The sequence below is a fragment of the Lissotriton helveticus genome, chromosome 1_1, assembly GCF_964261635.1.
Source record: "Lissotriton helveticus chromosome 1_1, aLisHel1.1, whole genome shotgun sequence".
NCBI classification, from domain to species: domain Eukaryota; kingdom Metazoa; phylum Chordata; class Amphibia; order Caudata; family Salamandridae; genus Lissotriton; species Lissotriton helveticus.
This window is the reverse complement of record NC_136057.1, coordinates 1,863,636,975-1,863,653,872: the sequence shown is the minus strand read 5'-3', so window position 1 is coordinate 1,863,653,872 and position 16,898 is coordinate 1,863,636,975. Positions and strand designations below refer to the sequence as shown.

At 43.6% G+C, this 16,898-nt stretch overlaps 1 protein-coding gene across 12 annotated transcripts in view; it reads left to right on the top strand.

Annotated features, from left to right (window-relative positions):
- The window catches only part of RC3H1 (ring finger and CCCH-type domains 1), an 885,277-nt gene that overhangs the window by 231,431 nt on the left and 636,948 nt on the right, over positions 1–16,898 (top strand). For all 12 annotated transcript variants that reach the window (XM_078641742.1, XM_078641721.1, XM_078641675.1 and 9 more), the window contains exons 4-6: positions 1,120–1,359; positions 14,369–14,544; positions 15,471–15,671. In XM_078641742.1, the coding sequence (XP_078497868.1) occupies positions 1,120–1,359; positions 14,369–14,544; positions 15,471–15,671 (617 nt within the window). The remainder of the gene's footprint in view (positions 1–1,119; positions 1,360–14,368; positions 14,545–15,470; positions 15,672–16,898) is intronic.

Here is a 16,898-nt window from a genome sequence, read left to right as displayed (position 1 = left end):
GCTGCTCTGCGCCCGCAGCTGACTACTCCCACCTCACCTGGCTGTGCCCCCGGGTCTCTGCGTATTGGTGCGAGGTCTGTGCTATTATTTCTGAAATCACTTCGTCACTGGTCCAACCTGACCCTCTGCCTCTTAGGCTTTGTTAAATTTTACCCGGACGCCTCCCGCCGCTTGACTGCCATGCTGTTGGTCCTCGCGCGGTGCAGGGTCTCCATGTGTTTGGGTCGTAGTCCTGCGCCTAAGGTTGCCCTCTGGCTCGAGGACGTGTCCCACTGCCAGACCCTCCTGTCTGAGTTCTGGGACCTTCTACCAGCCCGATCTCGCCCTTTTGACATATGGGGTCCACTTGTGACCTAGCTTTTAAGCCATGATTCTCAGCACCCTGCGACCTCTCCCGTGCTCCATGCTGGCGCCCCGCTGCAGCGGCCTCCGGTGAAGGTCAATGAGCTACTTCCCTTCTGCCCTTGCTCCCCTCTGCTCCTTCCGCCTCTCTTCTCTACTTCTAGTGTCTTTCTGTTGTACTTTTCATCCTCTCAGCGGTTACATGACATTTCTCCCTGACATTGTCCCCAAGTTTCACAAGCTTGAGGTAGTCTCTGCTGTATCGTATCACTGTGCTTAGTCCCTTGCAACTGGGGAATCTTGTAACTGTGCTGTGCAATTTTTTTCAATAAAGGTTTTTGAAATATCAAAACAAAAATGTAAAAGATTATCGCTATTGGTTTTTAGACTATGATCAAGCCTCCACTCTTTGCAGATTGTACCTTCTTCAATTATCAAAGGTTCCTCTTCTGAACATTTGTAGAGCTTTAATTTGTACTTCACAAAGTGTTGTTACAATCCCCAGAGTTTGTGAAGTTCAGTGCGAAAGCAAGCTTGTCAACACATCCCTCTATTTTTCTCACTTTTTCCTCCCCAGCCCCACCCCCTAAAAAGATGGCACTTAGTTGATAGAAACAATCTCAAGCCTTTAGACAAAACAAGTAAATTTTTGCAAACAAATCCGTAGATGCATAATTAGCCCAGGATATAAAACCCACTATTAACTTTAAAACAAGATGTGTGTTTGTTTTCTGGTGTTTCAGATGTTCATTGAAGTGTTTCTTATCTGCTTCATAGGTGTTGGTGTGAACAGCAGCACTCAGAGCGTGCTTAGCCGCCCAATGCAACGGAAGCTAGTGACCCTGGTGCATTGTCAGCTGGTGGAGGAGGAAGGGCGGATCCGGGCCATGCGGGCTGCACGCTCGCTGGGCGAGAGAACCGTCACAGAACTCATCCTCCAGCACCAGAATCCTCAACAGCTCTCCTCCAATCTTTGGGCTGCTGTCCGTGCCCGGGGGTGCCAGTTCCTTGGACCAGGTATGCAGCGTGAAGGGAAGACTATTGGTGCATGAGTTGGGAACAGAGCTTCGGGTGACCTTTCAATAGAGCTATACAAGACATCCCTATCATTACCTGCAGTTTGGAATCTGTTCACTCATCTTGGTTAAATCATTAGTTAAGCTTAAAGAGAATTTCTTGGCCAATAGCTTGCAACATTTCATTCTGTACTGGGTTGTTAGTCTTCCAAGTAAATCACCTTCTCTCATCAGATTGAAGGCTTGGTCTGCCTTCTGACGGAACTACAGCCCAATATTTATCAGCGGGGGCCACCTGGTGCATTGTTTGGCGGAAGGCACATGGCCAACTGAGTTGGAAAGTTTTTTTTGGAAACTGTTTCTGTATTAAATATTTTTTATTTATATCGCACCACTTTGTTACCTGGCGTCGACTTTGCAACATCACATGGTTAATTGTTAAGGGATTGCACGAGGGGCCACCTGTTAAATGTAATGGAAAATAAGGTTAGGACAGGGAAATATTCTTTCCTAGCCTTTGTTTGATGTCTTAGGCAGGGTCCTGCATTTCCTCGTTGGGGTGTGGCCCATTTCCTCGATGTTAGGGGCGGAGCTCAGTTCTGGTAACGTCTTTCTGCAATCACCTCTTTGAAGGGGCTTCTCTGTGAGCCTGTCCCGTAGTTTGTTTTGGGTTGTTTGTCAGGTCAGTACGCAATGCATTCTAGAGTTCGAACACCAGTGATTATTCTGCCTCCTTTATTGTTCTGATTAAGTAGGTCTCTTTTGTATTGTCTGCCTTGAGTAATGGGCATTGTTTTTGAAGATTTTTTGGACCCTGAGCTTTAAACTCTGCAAATAATATTGGATACAATTAATTTAAAATCTAATTCTTTGCATCACTGTGAGTTTGTGCAGCTCTGAAGACTGGGTAAAGTGGGTTTATAATTCTGAATATTTTCCTTCGTTCAGAATGTACCTGACTCCTTGGGCTTCAAGATTCGATGTTGAGGCCTCCTATTCCACATCAGAGCCCTCTCCTCTCTTTTGAATTCTGCAAGAAACTGAAGAACTGGATTTTCAATTAATCAACCTACCATAGGAAGGGCTTGGTGCGCACACACCTGATAGTGTGGTTTACAAGTATACGGAACATAACCTCTGTAGAAGCAATATAGTTTGCACTGAGGGTTTGATTAGTTCAATGTGGTGGCTCTTCTGGAAAGGGCAATTCTCAGAAACCTAAGAGGTAGTTGGTGCTGAAATTAGATGTGCAAATGTAGCTCATAGTTCTGTAGCTCCCTGCAGGGGAAATGTTATTCAAACATTTATGACTTCTTTGAAGATCCTATGAAGCAGCTCTAGGACTGTAAGTTTCTTACTAAATGTCTGCACGTGGTGCTAGCACATATGTAGTTCAGCTAGATTCACGTGTATAGGGTACATGGATGATTGGCAGGTGAAGTGGATGACTCAAGCAAAATGACTTGCACTCAATTCCATGAAGTCACACTTGTTTCTTAAACCAACTCAATGCTTTTTAGGTGCCGCACTTATTGCTGTCACAGGGAAAGCTTACCCTAGGACAGGTCGAGTGGCCTACATGAGCAACCTTCTCGTTCAGGTGTCCCTACAGGAAGGTGTTAGAGCTTTTGGTGGTGCAGTGGTGGTGCAGACTTCACAACAAGATAGGAATGATTGGGACAGACGATATGACCACCAAGCACTACATAGACAAATAGTAGCATACATTTGCCAGAATTATCCAATATGGCTCAAGCTGTATGGAGCTTTATCATCATTCACGCTTGTTATTAGAGCACATTCCTGGGTGGGCAGTGACATTGCTGATCTTCCCAGCCCGTTCGCAACCAAACCGTTCACACCTAGGGGACCCCCAACCTGTTTTCTAGCTGCACACAAATCAAAATGCCTATATTCTGCCTCTCCATGTATATACACTGTTTTGTGCAATGTCCTATGGGTAAATTGGTCAGGTATGTTTGCCTGTGCCTACACTTCCATAATTGTTGATTGGGTAGCAATAGCTGCATATATGCAAAAGAGAAAACCTAATTTGTTGTTAAAGCAATGAAGGTGTTAAAACAGTATTTGGGCTGCTAGTTGTTCTCCATATTCTCCTCGCTAAGCTCATGATGGTGCCTTTTGACATATTCCACTCGTATCCAATACAGGTCATCTAGGGGACTCTTCAAAGAGGGAGTAAACAAACTGTCAGTTAAAGAACCATTCATGCAGGTTTACAGAAGGCAGCCGTGTATTCTTTGTCACTTGCTCCCTCTGTCTCTATTTTTTTCATGAAAAGTAGTGTTGGTATTCTATGTTAATCAGTCTATTAATTTGCCATCCTTTTTACTGAGCTACGCAGTCTGTCAATTTACCCGCTTTACATTTGTTAGAGCTATTATAGGCTATGTTAACCATTCTCTGTCCTTCAGAAAGACACAATAGTTGTGTGTAGCATTTGCCCAACCATATCCTGACCACACAATCTGAAAAGAAGGCCTTGCTAGATAAACGGTTGGGAGTATTCAACCAAATTATGTCACATCCAAAGGCTCACATATGCGGTACCTAGAGCACCTTCCACTTGCAAAAAAAAGGAGCTGGCAGTATCCCACTAGCACAGCGTGCATTCCTGGCCGCCAAGAAGCACAGATCAAGTAGACTGTACTTAAAACCTTGTTCCAGAGGCCTTCCACTTCAGCTCGCAAGCAACTGCATTAAGGATCTCCACCAGCACATTCAGATGGAAATATTACTTACCTGTAGCAGTCTATTTGCAGTTTGCCGTGATGTAGGTTCATATTGTATAGTAATTGCATTTATATTGCGCTTACTACCCCTGATTAGTGCTTTTTAACGAGTAACACGCTTCTCCGGAACCAAAAAAGGGCAAAAAAGGGATAATGGTGAATTAGTCTAGGGAAATATGAAATTAATTTGAGCGGTGGACATGTTGGTCTGTTATTTGGATTGTGAAAGGATAGTGGAGGGATAGAAAAAGGAAGGGTTTGCATTTATATAGCTTTCTCCCCCTGATAAGGTGTTGAAACGCTTTCTGGCGGGTAGCATGCTACTCCGGAACACAAATGGGATTAGTGGGTCGTTAATATAGGGAAATATGAAAAATATTTTGAGCACTTGACATGTTAGTCTGTTATTTGGATTGAAAAGGAAGAGTGGAGGGATAGAAGAGGGAAAGGTCTGAACTTTTTTTTTTTTTTCGAAGTTCATAGCAGTAGGAGGGGATTTGGAGTGAGTAAAGGCGAGGGAGAAGAGTCGGAGGGGAGGGTTTAAAAAGGCGTGTTTGGGAGATCTGAATAGTAAGAGATATGAGATGATTCAAGGAGGTGTAGAGGAGGGAAGAGTCTCAAACTGGTTATTTTGGGGATTAAAGTGGTATGGGTTTTGGGATGAATGAGTGGAGGTAGAGGATATATTGAGAGCGGTAAAGGGTGAGAAATGGTGTAGTTCATTGGAAAGAGTAGTAGAGAAAGAGGTTTGAGAAGAGTCAGAGTGGAGGCAGAGGACACTGTGAGATATAGGATAGTGCATTGGATATGCTGAATTAGAAGCAAAGTAAACAATGTAAAGATGCACATGGAAGGCACACGTACAAGGAAGGCAATCTATGTAGATTAAAGTTGCATTCAATAATCTCAGACCTTCAAGTTTTGCTGTACTTCCAATTAATGTAGTTTTTTGGTAATTCAATTGTGAAGCAATTGTTGGTAAATAGTTATAAAAATGTACTTATTTATGCTGTCACTTATATACACGTTAAACACAATAATGTAACTACAAGTAATATGTATATTTGTTAGGCAGAACAAACAAATATCTGTATCTTTAAAAACATAATTAGTATGCATGCTTATACAAAGCAATACACACGTAGGTACACATCTATTGTCCAAATAAATGCTTAGATACAGAGGGATATGCTGTATATTTATGTTTAAGTATGGTGGTTATGTGGAGAAGATCACATTCTTGAGTAGTCTTCTGAAGATAAGATCATTATCCGTGGATCTTATATTTGAGGGTAAAGAGCTCCATAGTTTGGCTGCTTGAACAGAGAAGGATATACCCTATAGTTTTTTATCTTGTATGATGGGATATTGAGGCGAGGTGCCACTCTAGAGCGGAGATGAAATTTGACAGGATTTTGTCCAAGCCACTTTATTTTCTGTTTCCATTTGCTTGTACTTACAACCTGTTCCTCTCTCAGGATGCAGCCCTTATAATGTTTTGACATGTACATTGAGCATAAGGGGAAAAGCATAATCATAAGTATGGAGTCTGTGCCGGAGCATTGTGGGTTATCCAGTATTGGGGTATCTTTCATAGATTCACATGCCTGAATCATTCCCCGTCGCCGAGGCTTGAATCCCACGGTAAATAAAATAGCAGTGCCAAAGGTAAAGAACAATAATAGGCCATAAGGAAAAGGCCTGAGGCCCAAATCTTAGTAGCCTATCTACATCATTATGCTAAAAAGACCAAAGTCTTTGTCCCAACCATTCAGCTGCTAGCAGCACCCTCTAGAACCCTCTCTGAAGAGCCAGTTCTCCTCAGATTTTCACCGCACGTCGTGTGGAAGGGAGTCTCCCTGAGTGCTACTCAGTTTTTCTCTCATGTTGTCTGCCAATGCCTTGTTCAAACCCTGCAGAACATGCGACAAAGAGTCCATGTTGATGATCAACATAAGGACTGTATCTATTGCCTCTACCCACAGCATGAGGCTAAAGATTGTAAGATCTGCTGAACCTTCCCTTCAAAAACTCTAAGGGATAGCGAGGCTAGAGTCCTGTTGTGGCTCAAAACTTTTTCAACTGAAGATGATGATAGCTTCAAACTCCAGCAAGAGAGCAAGATCTCGGGACAGTTCGTCAAGTGAAGGGAGAAAACATCTCAAATCCTCACACTCCACTTCTGGTCCTTCTGAAACCTCTGGGCCTATTCAGTCTACAGAAGCTTCAGCTCTCAAGGACTCTAAAAAGCAATGAATCTAAACAGTGAGTAAAAGCTGTTCTGTCTCTTCCGCTTTACCTTTGTCGACTATCTCTGTCACATCTTCAGCTCCTTTGTCGACTGCGACAATTTCTACTACTTCTATTACTTCTCCTATCCTGTCGACGAGGATTTCCATAGTTTCTAAAAAAGTAGTCGTCGATGATCCGTCGACGAAAGCCTCATTTTGACGAAGCAGTCTAAACACTCGTTGATGAAGGTACAGTCGACAAAGCTTCCGTCGTCGACGAAGACATCTTCTGTGCCGTCTACGAGTGCCCCGTCGACGTAGAAGTCAAATCCGTTGATGATTGCCCCGTCAACATCGAGCCCGTCGATGATGGTCCCGTTGACGTCGAGCCTGTCGACGATGGTCCCGTCGACGTCTGCCTCATTGACGATGATCTCGTCGACGGCGACTAAAATGAAGAGTCCATCGACAGTGAATTTATCGTCTTTGCCCCAGTCAACGACCATACCATCTACAGGAGTGGAACCTGCTTCTACTAAGTCTTTAGTTGCGGTGCAAACTTTTTCAACGCCTATTTCTTCGAAAAGTTTCCAGCTTAAATCTTTCCAGAGGCAAGAGTGTTCGCATATATCACCACTTACTCCGTCTCACCTCCTCGACACACATGCCCAAGAGGAGGGTGATGACTATGACTATGATGATGACGATGAAGGAGCATTTGGAATAGCTAGTCATCATTCAGAATTGAACATTAAATGTCAATAAGACGAAGACTACACGGAACACTACTACCAGGAGGTTGTTCCTCACCACACAGGATACCAGAGGCATTCTTGGATTTCAGAGTCCAGCCATCTGCCTCCTACCCTCATTCAGGACTTGCAGGCCATGTTAGCTGATTATAGGCAGCGCTTTCCACCACAGCAAGTCGTTCCACCACCCGTAGCCTGTGGTAGTTCCAGATCCTATAACTCAGCCGGTGGTTCCGGCACCAACGTCTCCAATTACAGAACCTCCTCAACAGCACCAGCCTGTTCAGCCTGCTCAAACTTTGGACACTTCTTGGGATGAAGAAGTTGAAGAAGGCTAACTGCCTGAGAATCCTCACTTGGATCCGGTATGATTCATATATTATTCCCATACCGTCTCCACCAACTCCACAACCATCAGCCACCTCCAGAAGATATAGGTGGATTTCATAATCTCATGCAGCGTGCTGCTACTAGGTTTCAGCTTCCAGTGACTGTGGAACAAACTGATTGCTTCCTCCACGATTTCAAAGAGTGAGGCTAGGAAAGTTACCAGAGCAATTCCAATAATAGATTACATATGGACTGAAGGCATCAAGATTATGAAGAATCCTGCATCCGTGCCTGCAGTGCTTCCATGGATTGATAAAAAATATTGTGCTCAGATCAACAGCCCATCCTGCCTCACTGGTCACCCAAGGCTGGATTCAGTCATTTCACAGGCCGCCCCAACAATGGTCTAAAAATCCGGCCACACCCATCACTACACCGCCGGACAAAGAGGGACGTCGTCTTGACCTCATTGGTAAAAAGTTCTCAACCATGGCTGCCGCCTGCATCAGGGCAGCGAATTCATTAGCGATCATTAGGCGTTATGATCGCCAAATGTGGTTGGACATGGCGGGTCTGATTGACCTTGTTCCAGAGGACAAACGACAGGAGGCTAGAAAGATCTTGTTGGAGGGAGAGCGCGCAGCATCAGAAACTATTGACTGCGCTCTGGATATTGTCAACATAAATTTCAGGCAATTAACTGGGGCTGCAGTTCTCAGGCGCCAAGGTTGGTTAAAGGCTACCACCTTCCGACCAGAAGTCCAAACCGAAATATTAGATATGGCCTTTGACGTCAAATCTTTGTTTGGCAAACATATTGATGAAGCCCTCCAAGCAATCAAGACAGATATTGATACCGCAAGATCTTTGGGTTCCCTACAGTACAAAAGGGGAACATTCAGAGGTGCTAGAGGGCGTGGCTATTCCTCCAGAGGAGGTTACCATCAACAGAGCAGACAATATCAGCCTCAATATCGGCAATCTTATCAATCATTGTACCACCAATCCAATAAGGCTGGTTTCTCTCGCCAAGGAGGCCGAAAACGCTCCAACAATCAAGGGCGAGACTCTCATAGAAACAAGTGAGTTCAGCCGGGCGCCAATCACATTTCCTTCCCTCCCTATGGGCGTGAAAATTTCTTTTTTCCTAGATCAGTGGCAAAAAATTACATCCGACCGCTGGGTGCTAGACCTCGTAAAGCATGGGCACACCCTAGAATTTGTCACCAAGCCACCAACGACTCTGCCCAAGGGACCCCCTCCCCCTCGTCTTCACTTATTGTTCAAGGAAGCTTATTCAATGTTCCTCAAGAACGCTATAGAGAAGGTCCCAGTTCTTCAGAAACGGACAGGTTTCTACTCCTGTTTTTTCCTCATCAAAAAGAAATCAGGAGAATGGGGACTAATTCTGGACCTTCGCAACCTCAACAGGTTCCTCAAAAAACGGGGTTTTCGTATGGTCATCCTGTCGGAGATTCTGAGCTGCCCGAAGGGAGATTTTATGGCTTCCTTAGACATGGAAGACGCATACTTCCACATCCCGATTCATCCGAAACATCGAAAGTATCTCAGATTCGCTGTGATTGGCGCCCATTATCAGTTCAAAGTGCTCCCGTTTGGACTCCAATCGGCTCCAAGGATCTTCACAGAGTGCCTGGCCCCAGTAGCGGCAACGTTGCGTTCTTGGTGAATCCAGGTCTTCCTGTACTTGAAAGATTGTTTAATCAAAGGTCCTTCAAAGCACAATGTAAAGAATGCCATTTCAACATTCAAATCCCAATTGCATCCAAAGCATATCCTGTCGTTCCTGGGAGCACGTCTAGACACAATACAATGCAACACCTTCTTATCTCAAGAAAGACAACTTCACTTACAGAAATTGACACGTCGGGTTTAAAAAAGAAAGTCACTTTCTGTTCGCCTGTTCGCTTCACTCCTGGGAATGTGTTCTTCAACCATAAATCTCATCCCCTAGGCGCACCTGAAAATGAGACCTTTACAGGAGGAACTACATCTTCAGTGGAAACAAGCGACCGGTTGCTTCGACGGCGTCATCAAAGTCACTCCACGAATGGTGGATGCTCTTCTTACCCAATCTGACACAAGGACTCATGTTCATACAGAACCCTCCAGACTTCGTTCTGACTACGGATGCGTCCATGGAGGGATGGGGAGGTCATCTCCAAGATTTACAAGTACAAGGCAAATGGTCTCAGAAGTACAGACAATGACACATCAACAGTCTGGAACTGACACCCCCACTCACTGCAATCCCTAGTCCTTCCCAGTCGCCCTGACTACATTCCTTCTAGCTGTGGTGTATGGTGCTGTTCATATGCAATTCTGCCTTTGGCACCCTCCCCTCATCTGTATTCGAAAATTCTTTCTCCTATTGTCATGTATCTCCCGTCCTCCTTGAGCGCAGACCTAATGGCTGTATTATTGCTGTATTGCCTTGCTTGTATGTTTGATGTGTTGTTTCCTTTTGTTTTATATAATAAGTTACAAAAAAAAAAACAGTCTGGAACTGCGGGGAATCTTCCTATCCTTGCAAACGTTCCTTCCAAGGATTGCAGGGTGTTCGGTCTTAGTTCAAACCGACAATACCACCAGCACGTTCTACGTGAACAAACCAGGAGGGACAAGGTCGGCAACATCGTCATAGGAAGCTCAGGATTTATGGTAATGGCTAACACTTCACAACATAACTCTCGAGGCAGAGCATGTCAGAGGCCTCCACAATACAATAGCAGACAAACTCAGCAGGTCCCTATCAGACTGCCACGAATGGGAATAAGAACACGTTCAAGTGAACAGAGTTTGCCAGGCTTGTGGCAAACCGACTTTGGATTTGTTTGCAACAAAGCAAAACAAGAAATGCCGGTACTACGCCAGCAGATACCCTCAACAGGGGTCACAGGGGAATGCCCTGTCCATGTGATGGTCAGGGATTTGTGCTTACGCTTTTCCCCCGATCCCGTTGATACCAAGGGTGTTGCGCAAGATGAAATTGGAGGGCTGCGGTCTCATCCTGATTGCTTGCCGGTGGCTGCGCCAGTACTGGTTCCAAGAACTTCTGTTGCTATCCCAGGACCGTCCAATCCGCCTTCTTCCAACCAACTCCAACAATGCTGTCGCGGAGCGAGGGACCGATACTTCACCCAGACCCTCAATCTCTAAAATCACACGCATGGCTCCTTTATTCTTAGAATTTCAAGACCTTCATATTCCTCAGGATTGCCGTGACATCTTACTAAAATCACGAGCACAAAGCACCTTGAAGACTCATCGTCTTAAATGGAAGAGGTTTTGCTTTTGGTGTAACTCTAACAGTATACACCCGATAGAAGCTCCTGCAGAGAAAATTCTTCCTTATCTACTGCATCTGGCTCGCTCTGGTCTCTCTTTTTCATCCATAAAAGTCCATCTACTGGCTCTATCCAGGTTCAGGAAAGTTGCCAACATAAAGCTACAATCCCCGGAAGATATCAAACATCTGAATTCCACGCTTATTAACACTCAATCTTGGCTGGCAGATAATCACCTCAAACTAAATGCTCTGAAAACCGAGTTCCTACTCATCTCACCCCCGGCGAAAATTTCCACCACCCAAACATGGCTCAATAACCTAACAGCACTCAATGTCCAACCTACCATCGTGGATTCGGCGAAATCCCTAGGCATCACACTCGACGCCAAGCTCAACATGCAACAGCACGTTAGCAAAGCCACAAAAGCAGCTAATTTCCAAATCAACACATTGAGGAAAATTAAACCTTTCCTCCCTGCCGAAGACTTCCAAACTGCTGTACAAGCTCTAGTCATCCCTCGAATAGACTACGGAATTGTGGCCCTCAGCGGACTCCCGCTATCCACAACTGCACCCTTAAGAGCCTCCCTGAACGCTGCAGCAAGACTCATTACTGGCTCAAGAAAACATTCGCATATATCCCCAGACTTAAAGTCTCTAAAATGGCTGCCTTTTGAAGCCAGAATACAGCTAAAAATTGCAGTTATGACACACGCGGCCGTGCACCACAATGCACCCAACTACCTCGCTCAAAAGTTGTCTATATCAGGAGGTTCGAGATCCAATAGAAGTACAAAAAAACCTACTCCTGAAACCTCGTAGATTCCGGAAAGAGAAAACATACAAGCGCTCCTTCTCTGGAATGGCACCCAGGATCTGGAATGCGCTCCCGCCTGAAACTAGGCTGATCTCCTCCACTGCACTCTTCAAGAAAGAGGTGAAAACCATCCTTCTGGCCAAGATCTCCTGAACCTTATTGGTGCTGGATCAGAGATTCTGCATTGCTTTGTATCACTGTTCACCTTGTCCTCTGAGACTATACTTCTAACTTGATGATGTCACTACCAATATATGATACACGTTGGTTTACTGATTCACTCTCCCGATGCCCCCACTCAGTGTTCTCGCTACACTAAGACTTTGGTACAAGCCATCCACACACCCAAGGTGCACATGAACACCTCTGTAGTGGGATCAATGACTTGTACCATCTTATATTACTTGTTTACCTGATTGTATATTGATATGTTTTATGTATGTTTACTATTATCCTACCATGTTAGTGACTACTATACTGCTCCCATTATCTCTGTTCACTCCTACTGCCCCTACCCTGTCTTTGTGAAGCACTCTGATATCTGTAAGGATCTTGTTCGCGCTATATAAAACTTTGAATAAATAAATAAATAAATAAATTCCCTCACTATGTTCGTTTTCTCTAATCAGACAGTTCATGAGCGGTCTTTTCCAAGCTTATCCTCTGGTTAGGCCTCCTCCACTGGAATTTGAACTCAATATGGTTCTCTCACAACTGAAGAAACATCCATTCAAACCCATTCATAAAGCAGACATCAAGTATCTCATATGGAAGGTCGCCCTACTTCTAGCCTTAACGTCTGCCAGAAGAGTAAGTGAAATTCAGGCATTCACTATTAAAGAAACTTTCCTGCATTTCTCTAAGGATTGTTACTCTACGAACGAATCCAACATTCATACCTAAAGTACCATCACAGTTCCATTTAAATGAACCAGTGAAGTTGAGAGCTTTCTTTCCAAGTCCTACTACACCGGCGGAAAAAACACTACATTCTTTAGACATCAAACTATGTTTAAAATTCTACCTGCAAAGGACAAAAACCTTCAGGAAATCTGATCAATTATTTGTGGCTGACGGTCAAACCACGCTCGGTACAGCAGTCACAAAAGCCACAATTTCCAGGTGGATAGCTTCTGCAATCCATTTCTGCCATATCAAATCGAATAGACCACTACTGAGAGAGGTCAAGGCTCACGCCACAAGAGATGTGGCAGCGTCTACAGCGTTGTTTGCAGGGTGACGCTGGAAAATATCTGCTGTGCTGCGACATGGAAGAATGTCCACACGTTCACGAGACCTTACTGCCTGCAATCAACGAGTCAAGAGGATGTGGCAGGTGGTCAGGCTGTCTTACGACACCTATTTCTTTAAGAACAACTTCAGGTAACCTGTGTTCTTTACTTTTGTATTTATACAGAGATTTCAATATATTGATATACAGATACAATGTATGTTTAGGTGTGTGTGTGTGTGTGTGTGTGTGTGTGTGTATATATATATATATGTATATGTATATGTATATGTATATATATATATATATATGTTTCGATTTTAACAAATGGATGTACTTGACGTTAGATATCCATGTTTTTACTACTCTATGAATGTTTTTTTAAATTTCTGATCATGTTTTACTTATGAAAAGTTCAGTTGCCTTACTCTTGTTGTTTATTAATAGTAATGTATCTGGGAGTTTATCAGTACAAGTATTCCACCATCTGCAACCGACTCCTACCTGGCATACTGCTTGCTATTCTGATTCAGGCATGTGAATCTATGAAAGATACCCCAATACTGGATAAGAAAGCAAGTTACTTAGCTGTAACTTCAGTTATCCAGTATTGGTATCTTTCATAGATTCACATGCACCCACTCTCCTCTCCGGAGAGTCAGTTCTCTATTTGGAAAACTCATTTCCCACTTGTGCTAACGAAAATCTGAAGAGAACGGGCTCTGCAGAGAGGGTTCTAGAGGGTGCTGCTAGCTGATTGGTTGGGACAAAGACTTTGGACTTTTTAGCATAATGTTGTAGATAGGCTACTAAGATTTGGGCCTCAGGCCTTTTCCTTAGGGCCTACTACTGTTCTTTACCTTTGGCACTGCTATTTTATTTACCGTGGGACTCCCGCCTCGGCGACGGGGAATGATTCAGGCATGTGAGTCTATGAAAGATACCAATACTGGATAACTGAAGTTACAGGTAAGTAACTTGTTTTCTTTCAGGGAAGGTATCACCAATCACCTTAATACTGAAAGCACTTCTTTTGAAGAAAAAAATGCAAAGCAATTTACAGCACTACAGACTCCAAACTGACTGTCAGAAGTAAGTAATATTTTAACCTCCAATGGAAGCAATCTGTGGTTCCACACCCATTATTACATTGACTTCCACAGAAGTCATAGCCACCTGGAAGTTTTTGGGTAGAAAGTTCACCCATACCTTTTTGTTTTTAGTTAACCTGAGTTATATGCTGATATCCCCTGTTCTCTGGTCCACTTACCTAGTGATTGATAATCTGGAACTAGACAGCAAATATAACATATTGTTTATTTTGGTTTAGCCATATAAATGGTGTTATCCAGCAGACTCCCTTTTGATGGCCATCTTTATTTGAAGCATCTATGTTTAGCTATAAAAACCATGCTGGAGAGCGGTTGTTACAGGTATGTAGCTTTTTAGAATATCAGATCCTGATTAACCAAATAGCCACACAGCCTTACAACTAGATAATTACAGAGTAATATGTTTCTTGATGCCTCTGGTCAGAATGCTTTTCTAATATGTGTCTGACTGTGCTGTTTGTTGTCTGTTCCCAGCGATGCAGGAGGAGGCCCTAAAGCTTGTCCTATTAGCCCTGGAAGATGGCTCTGCACTATCCCGAAAAGTCTTGGTTCTCTTTGTTGTCCAGCGACTTGAACCGCGTTTTCCTCAAGCCTCTAAAACAAGCATTGGGCATGTTGTCCAACTACTTTACAGAGCGTCCTGCTTCAAGGTGAGATTGGGGTTGCTGGGGCAACAAGAGGATTTGATTGAGTCTGAACTTTGGTGTCCCAAAGTGCATCACTTGCTGGCAAAGTCTACTCTGGGAACTAATGTGGGCATGAGTATGTAGAGAAACAAAAAGGTAAGCTTGTCTCTCTGTCCATTTACTGGTGTTTGAGAAGGTATCATTACTATGCGCTTCTAAAGTCCATGCTTTCAGATTGTCATTCACTGTGATTTCCACCTGCCCGTTGAGAATTATATAACCGGCTTTGTGAATTTGTTGGTATTTATGAAATTAGCTAGCTGAACACACCTGCAGAGGTAATACTAAGGTAACCCTTGGTTCTTCTTGAGACTGTACCTCTATTCACCTTTGGGGTTTGGCACTTGCTTGTTTTTAGTTTTGTTGCTATTGTTTAATGGTGGTGTGAGCCTGTTTCAGATAGTCCCTGAGCCTTTTGAAAAATATATGCCATCATTACATCCCATGTGTATATAGTCACGCTTGTTGTCCAACTGTTTTACAAGGGCGATTAACACTTCTCTCCTTCATTTGTATCCTACAGTAATTGTCCTAACATTGATATGACTTTAAGCGCTTCACATCTTATGTTTCTGAACTCCTTCTGTCACCTATGCTGTAGGGCTTTAGTGGATATAAATACACCATGCAACAAGTCTCTCCTTACACTCTTGTTGTTCTAGTGTCCCTGTCATGTCTTTATAAGGGTGCAAGTTCTTTATTCTTCCTGTCCAGTGTTTTGTTCTCTGTAGTTACTATGGTAGACTGTAATTTTAATTTCTTGCGTCTTTCATGTCGCCCATTTTCTGCTCTCACTGTGTAATGGTTGTAAGACCTGGTCTTCTCTTGTCTGTGGTCTTAGTGCCTGTGTGGTAGGTGTGTTAGATGTATTTGTTCTTTTTTCTCCGCAGGTTACTAAGCGTGATGAAGACTCCTCCCTTATGCAACTGAAGGAGGAGTTCCGGACCTATGAAGCCTTACGGCGGGAGCATGACTCACAGATTGTGCAAATTGCTATGGAGGCGGGTTTACGCATTGCTCCAGATCAGTGGTCCTCGCTCTTATATGGGGACCAGTCCCATAAATCCCACATGCAGTCTATAATAGACAAGGTAGGAGGACCCCTCGTTCCTGTTCTTCTATTATCTTGTTATGTTTTGTTAAATACATTTCTATAAAGCTCGTCTACCCGAAGGTGTTGTGGCGCTTGTGTACAATGAGTTACTAAGCTGGTGCATTACTGATTCCTAAACAGCCGCGTCTTCAATACCCTTCTAAAGCCAAGAAGGGTGGGTATTGACCTAAGATGCAGTGGGAGGGAGTTCCATAGCTTAGCAGTGCTATTGATGAAACTCCTTCCTCCCCATTTCATTGCCTTAATTCTTGCAACGTAATCAATTTGGCATTAGTTGACCATAAAAGTCTACTCGCGGAAATAGTTTGGATTGAGGCACAGTGATAACAGATTTAAGTGCTCATTTAATTTTTATTCAGTCAGAGGTGCACTTCTCTAGAACTACTGAATTTCAGAAATCTTTTATGAAGCTAGAGTTACTATATACTTTGACGCAGCAGTAAGGTATTGTGAGCTCAGTATTTTCTGTGCAGGTCACAGATATAGCTCAGGTCAGCATTACCAACTTCTCTGTGAAGTGTAGTAGAGGTTTAGAGTTCAGGTTTACTTAATTGTGTGGTGGGTCAGAGGCTTAATAGAGGTCTGGATTACTGGTTTTCTTGCAAACTCACAGATTTAATCAGAGGCTAGGATTACTTCAGTCAGTTTATCTTTCAGATCAGACTTTTGAAGCATCTTGGAGCAGCGTTTGTGATGTTGCTTTCCTAATGCTCGTTTTTGGACCATGTAGAACTTTGCACATGCAGTTGAAATTTTGGTCCAAATGAGGGTCACTACAAGAGGTTAAGTAATCAACTTCCTGCAGTAACACAAGTTCGAAAAATCTTACCTGGGGAAGGTAGATATTTGTGTTTTCTTTACACTTTAAGACGCTTAGGAGCTTACAAACATATTTCTTTCTCCATTTTAGAACTGGTCCTTTTCACTTTGCTGGTATATGTTCACGTGTGGCAGTGGACCACAGCATAAGTATTTGGAGTATGGTGGTTACGACTAGCAGGGAGCAAAAGCAACGAGATGCAAGGCTTGTAGTTTATGCAAAAGACATACAATTGATGGATGGAATGCAGAACAATTCAAGACCTCTTGACTGGGGAGAATGTTTTGATTTGTTCTGCCTTCCGTCCATCAATTGTGTGTCTTTTGCTTTCTCGCACTAAGTGTGCTGGGTATGCCTAGACGTAGGTCCTGGGCTCACTGTGCC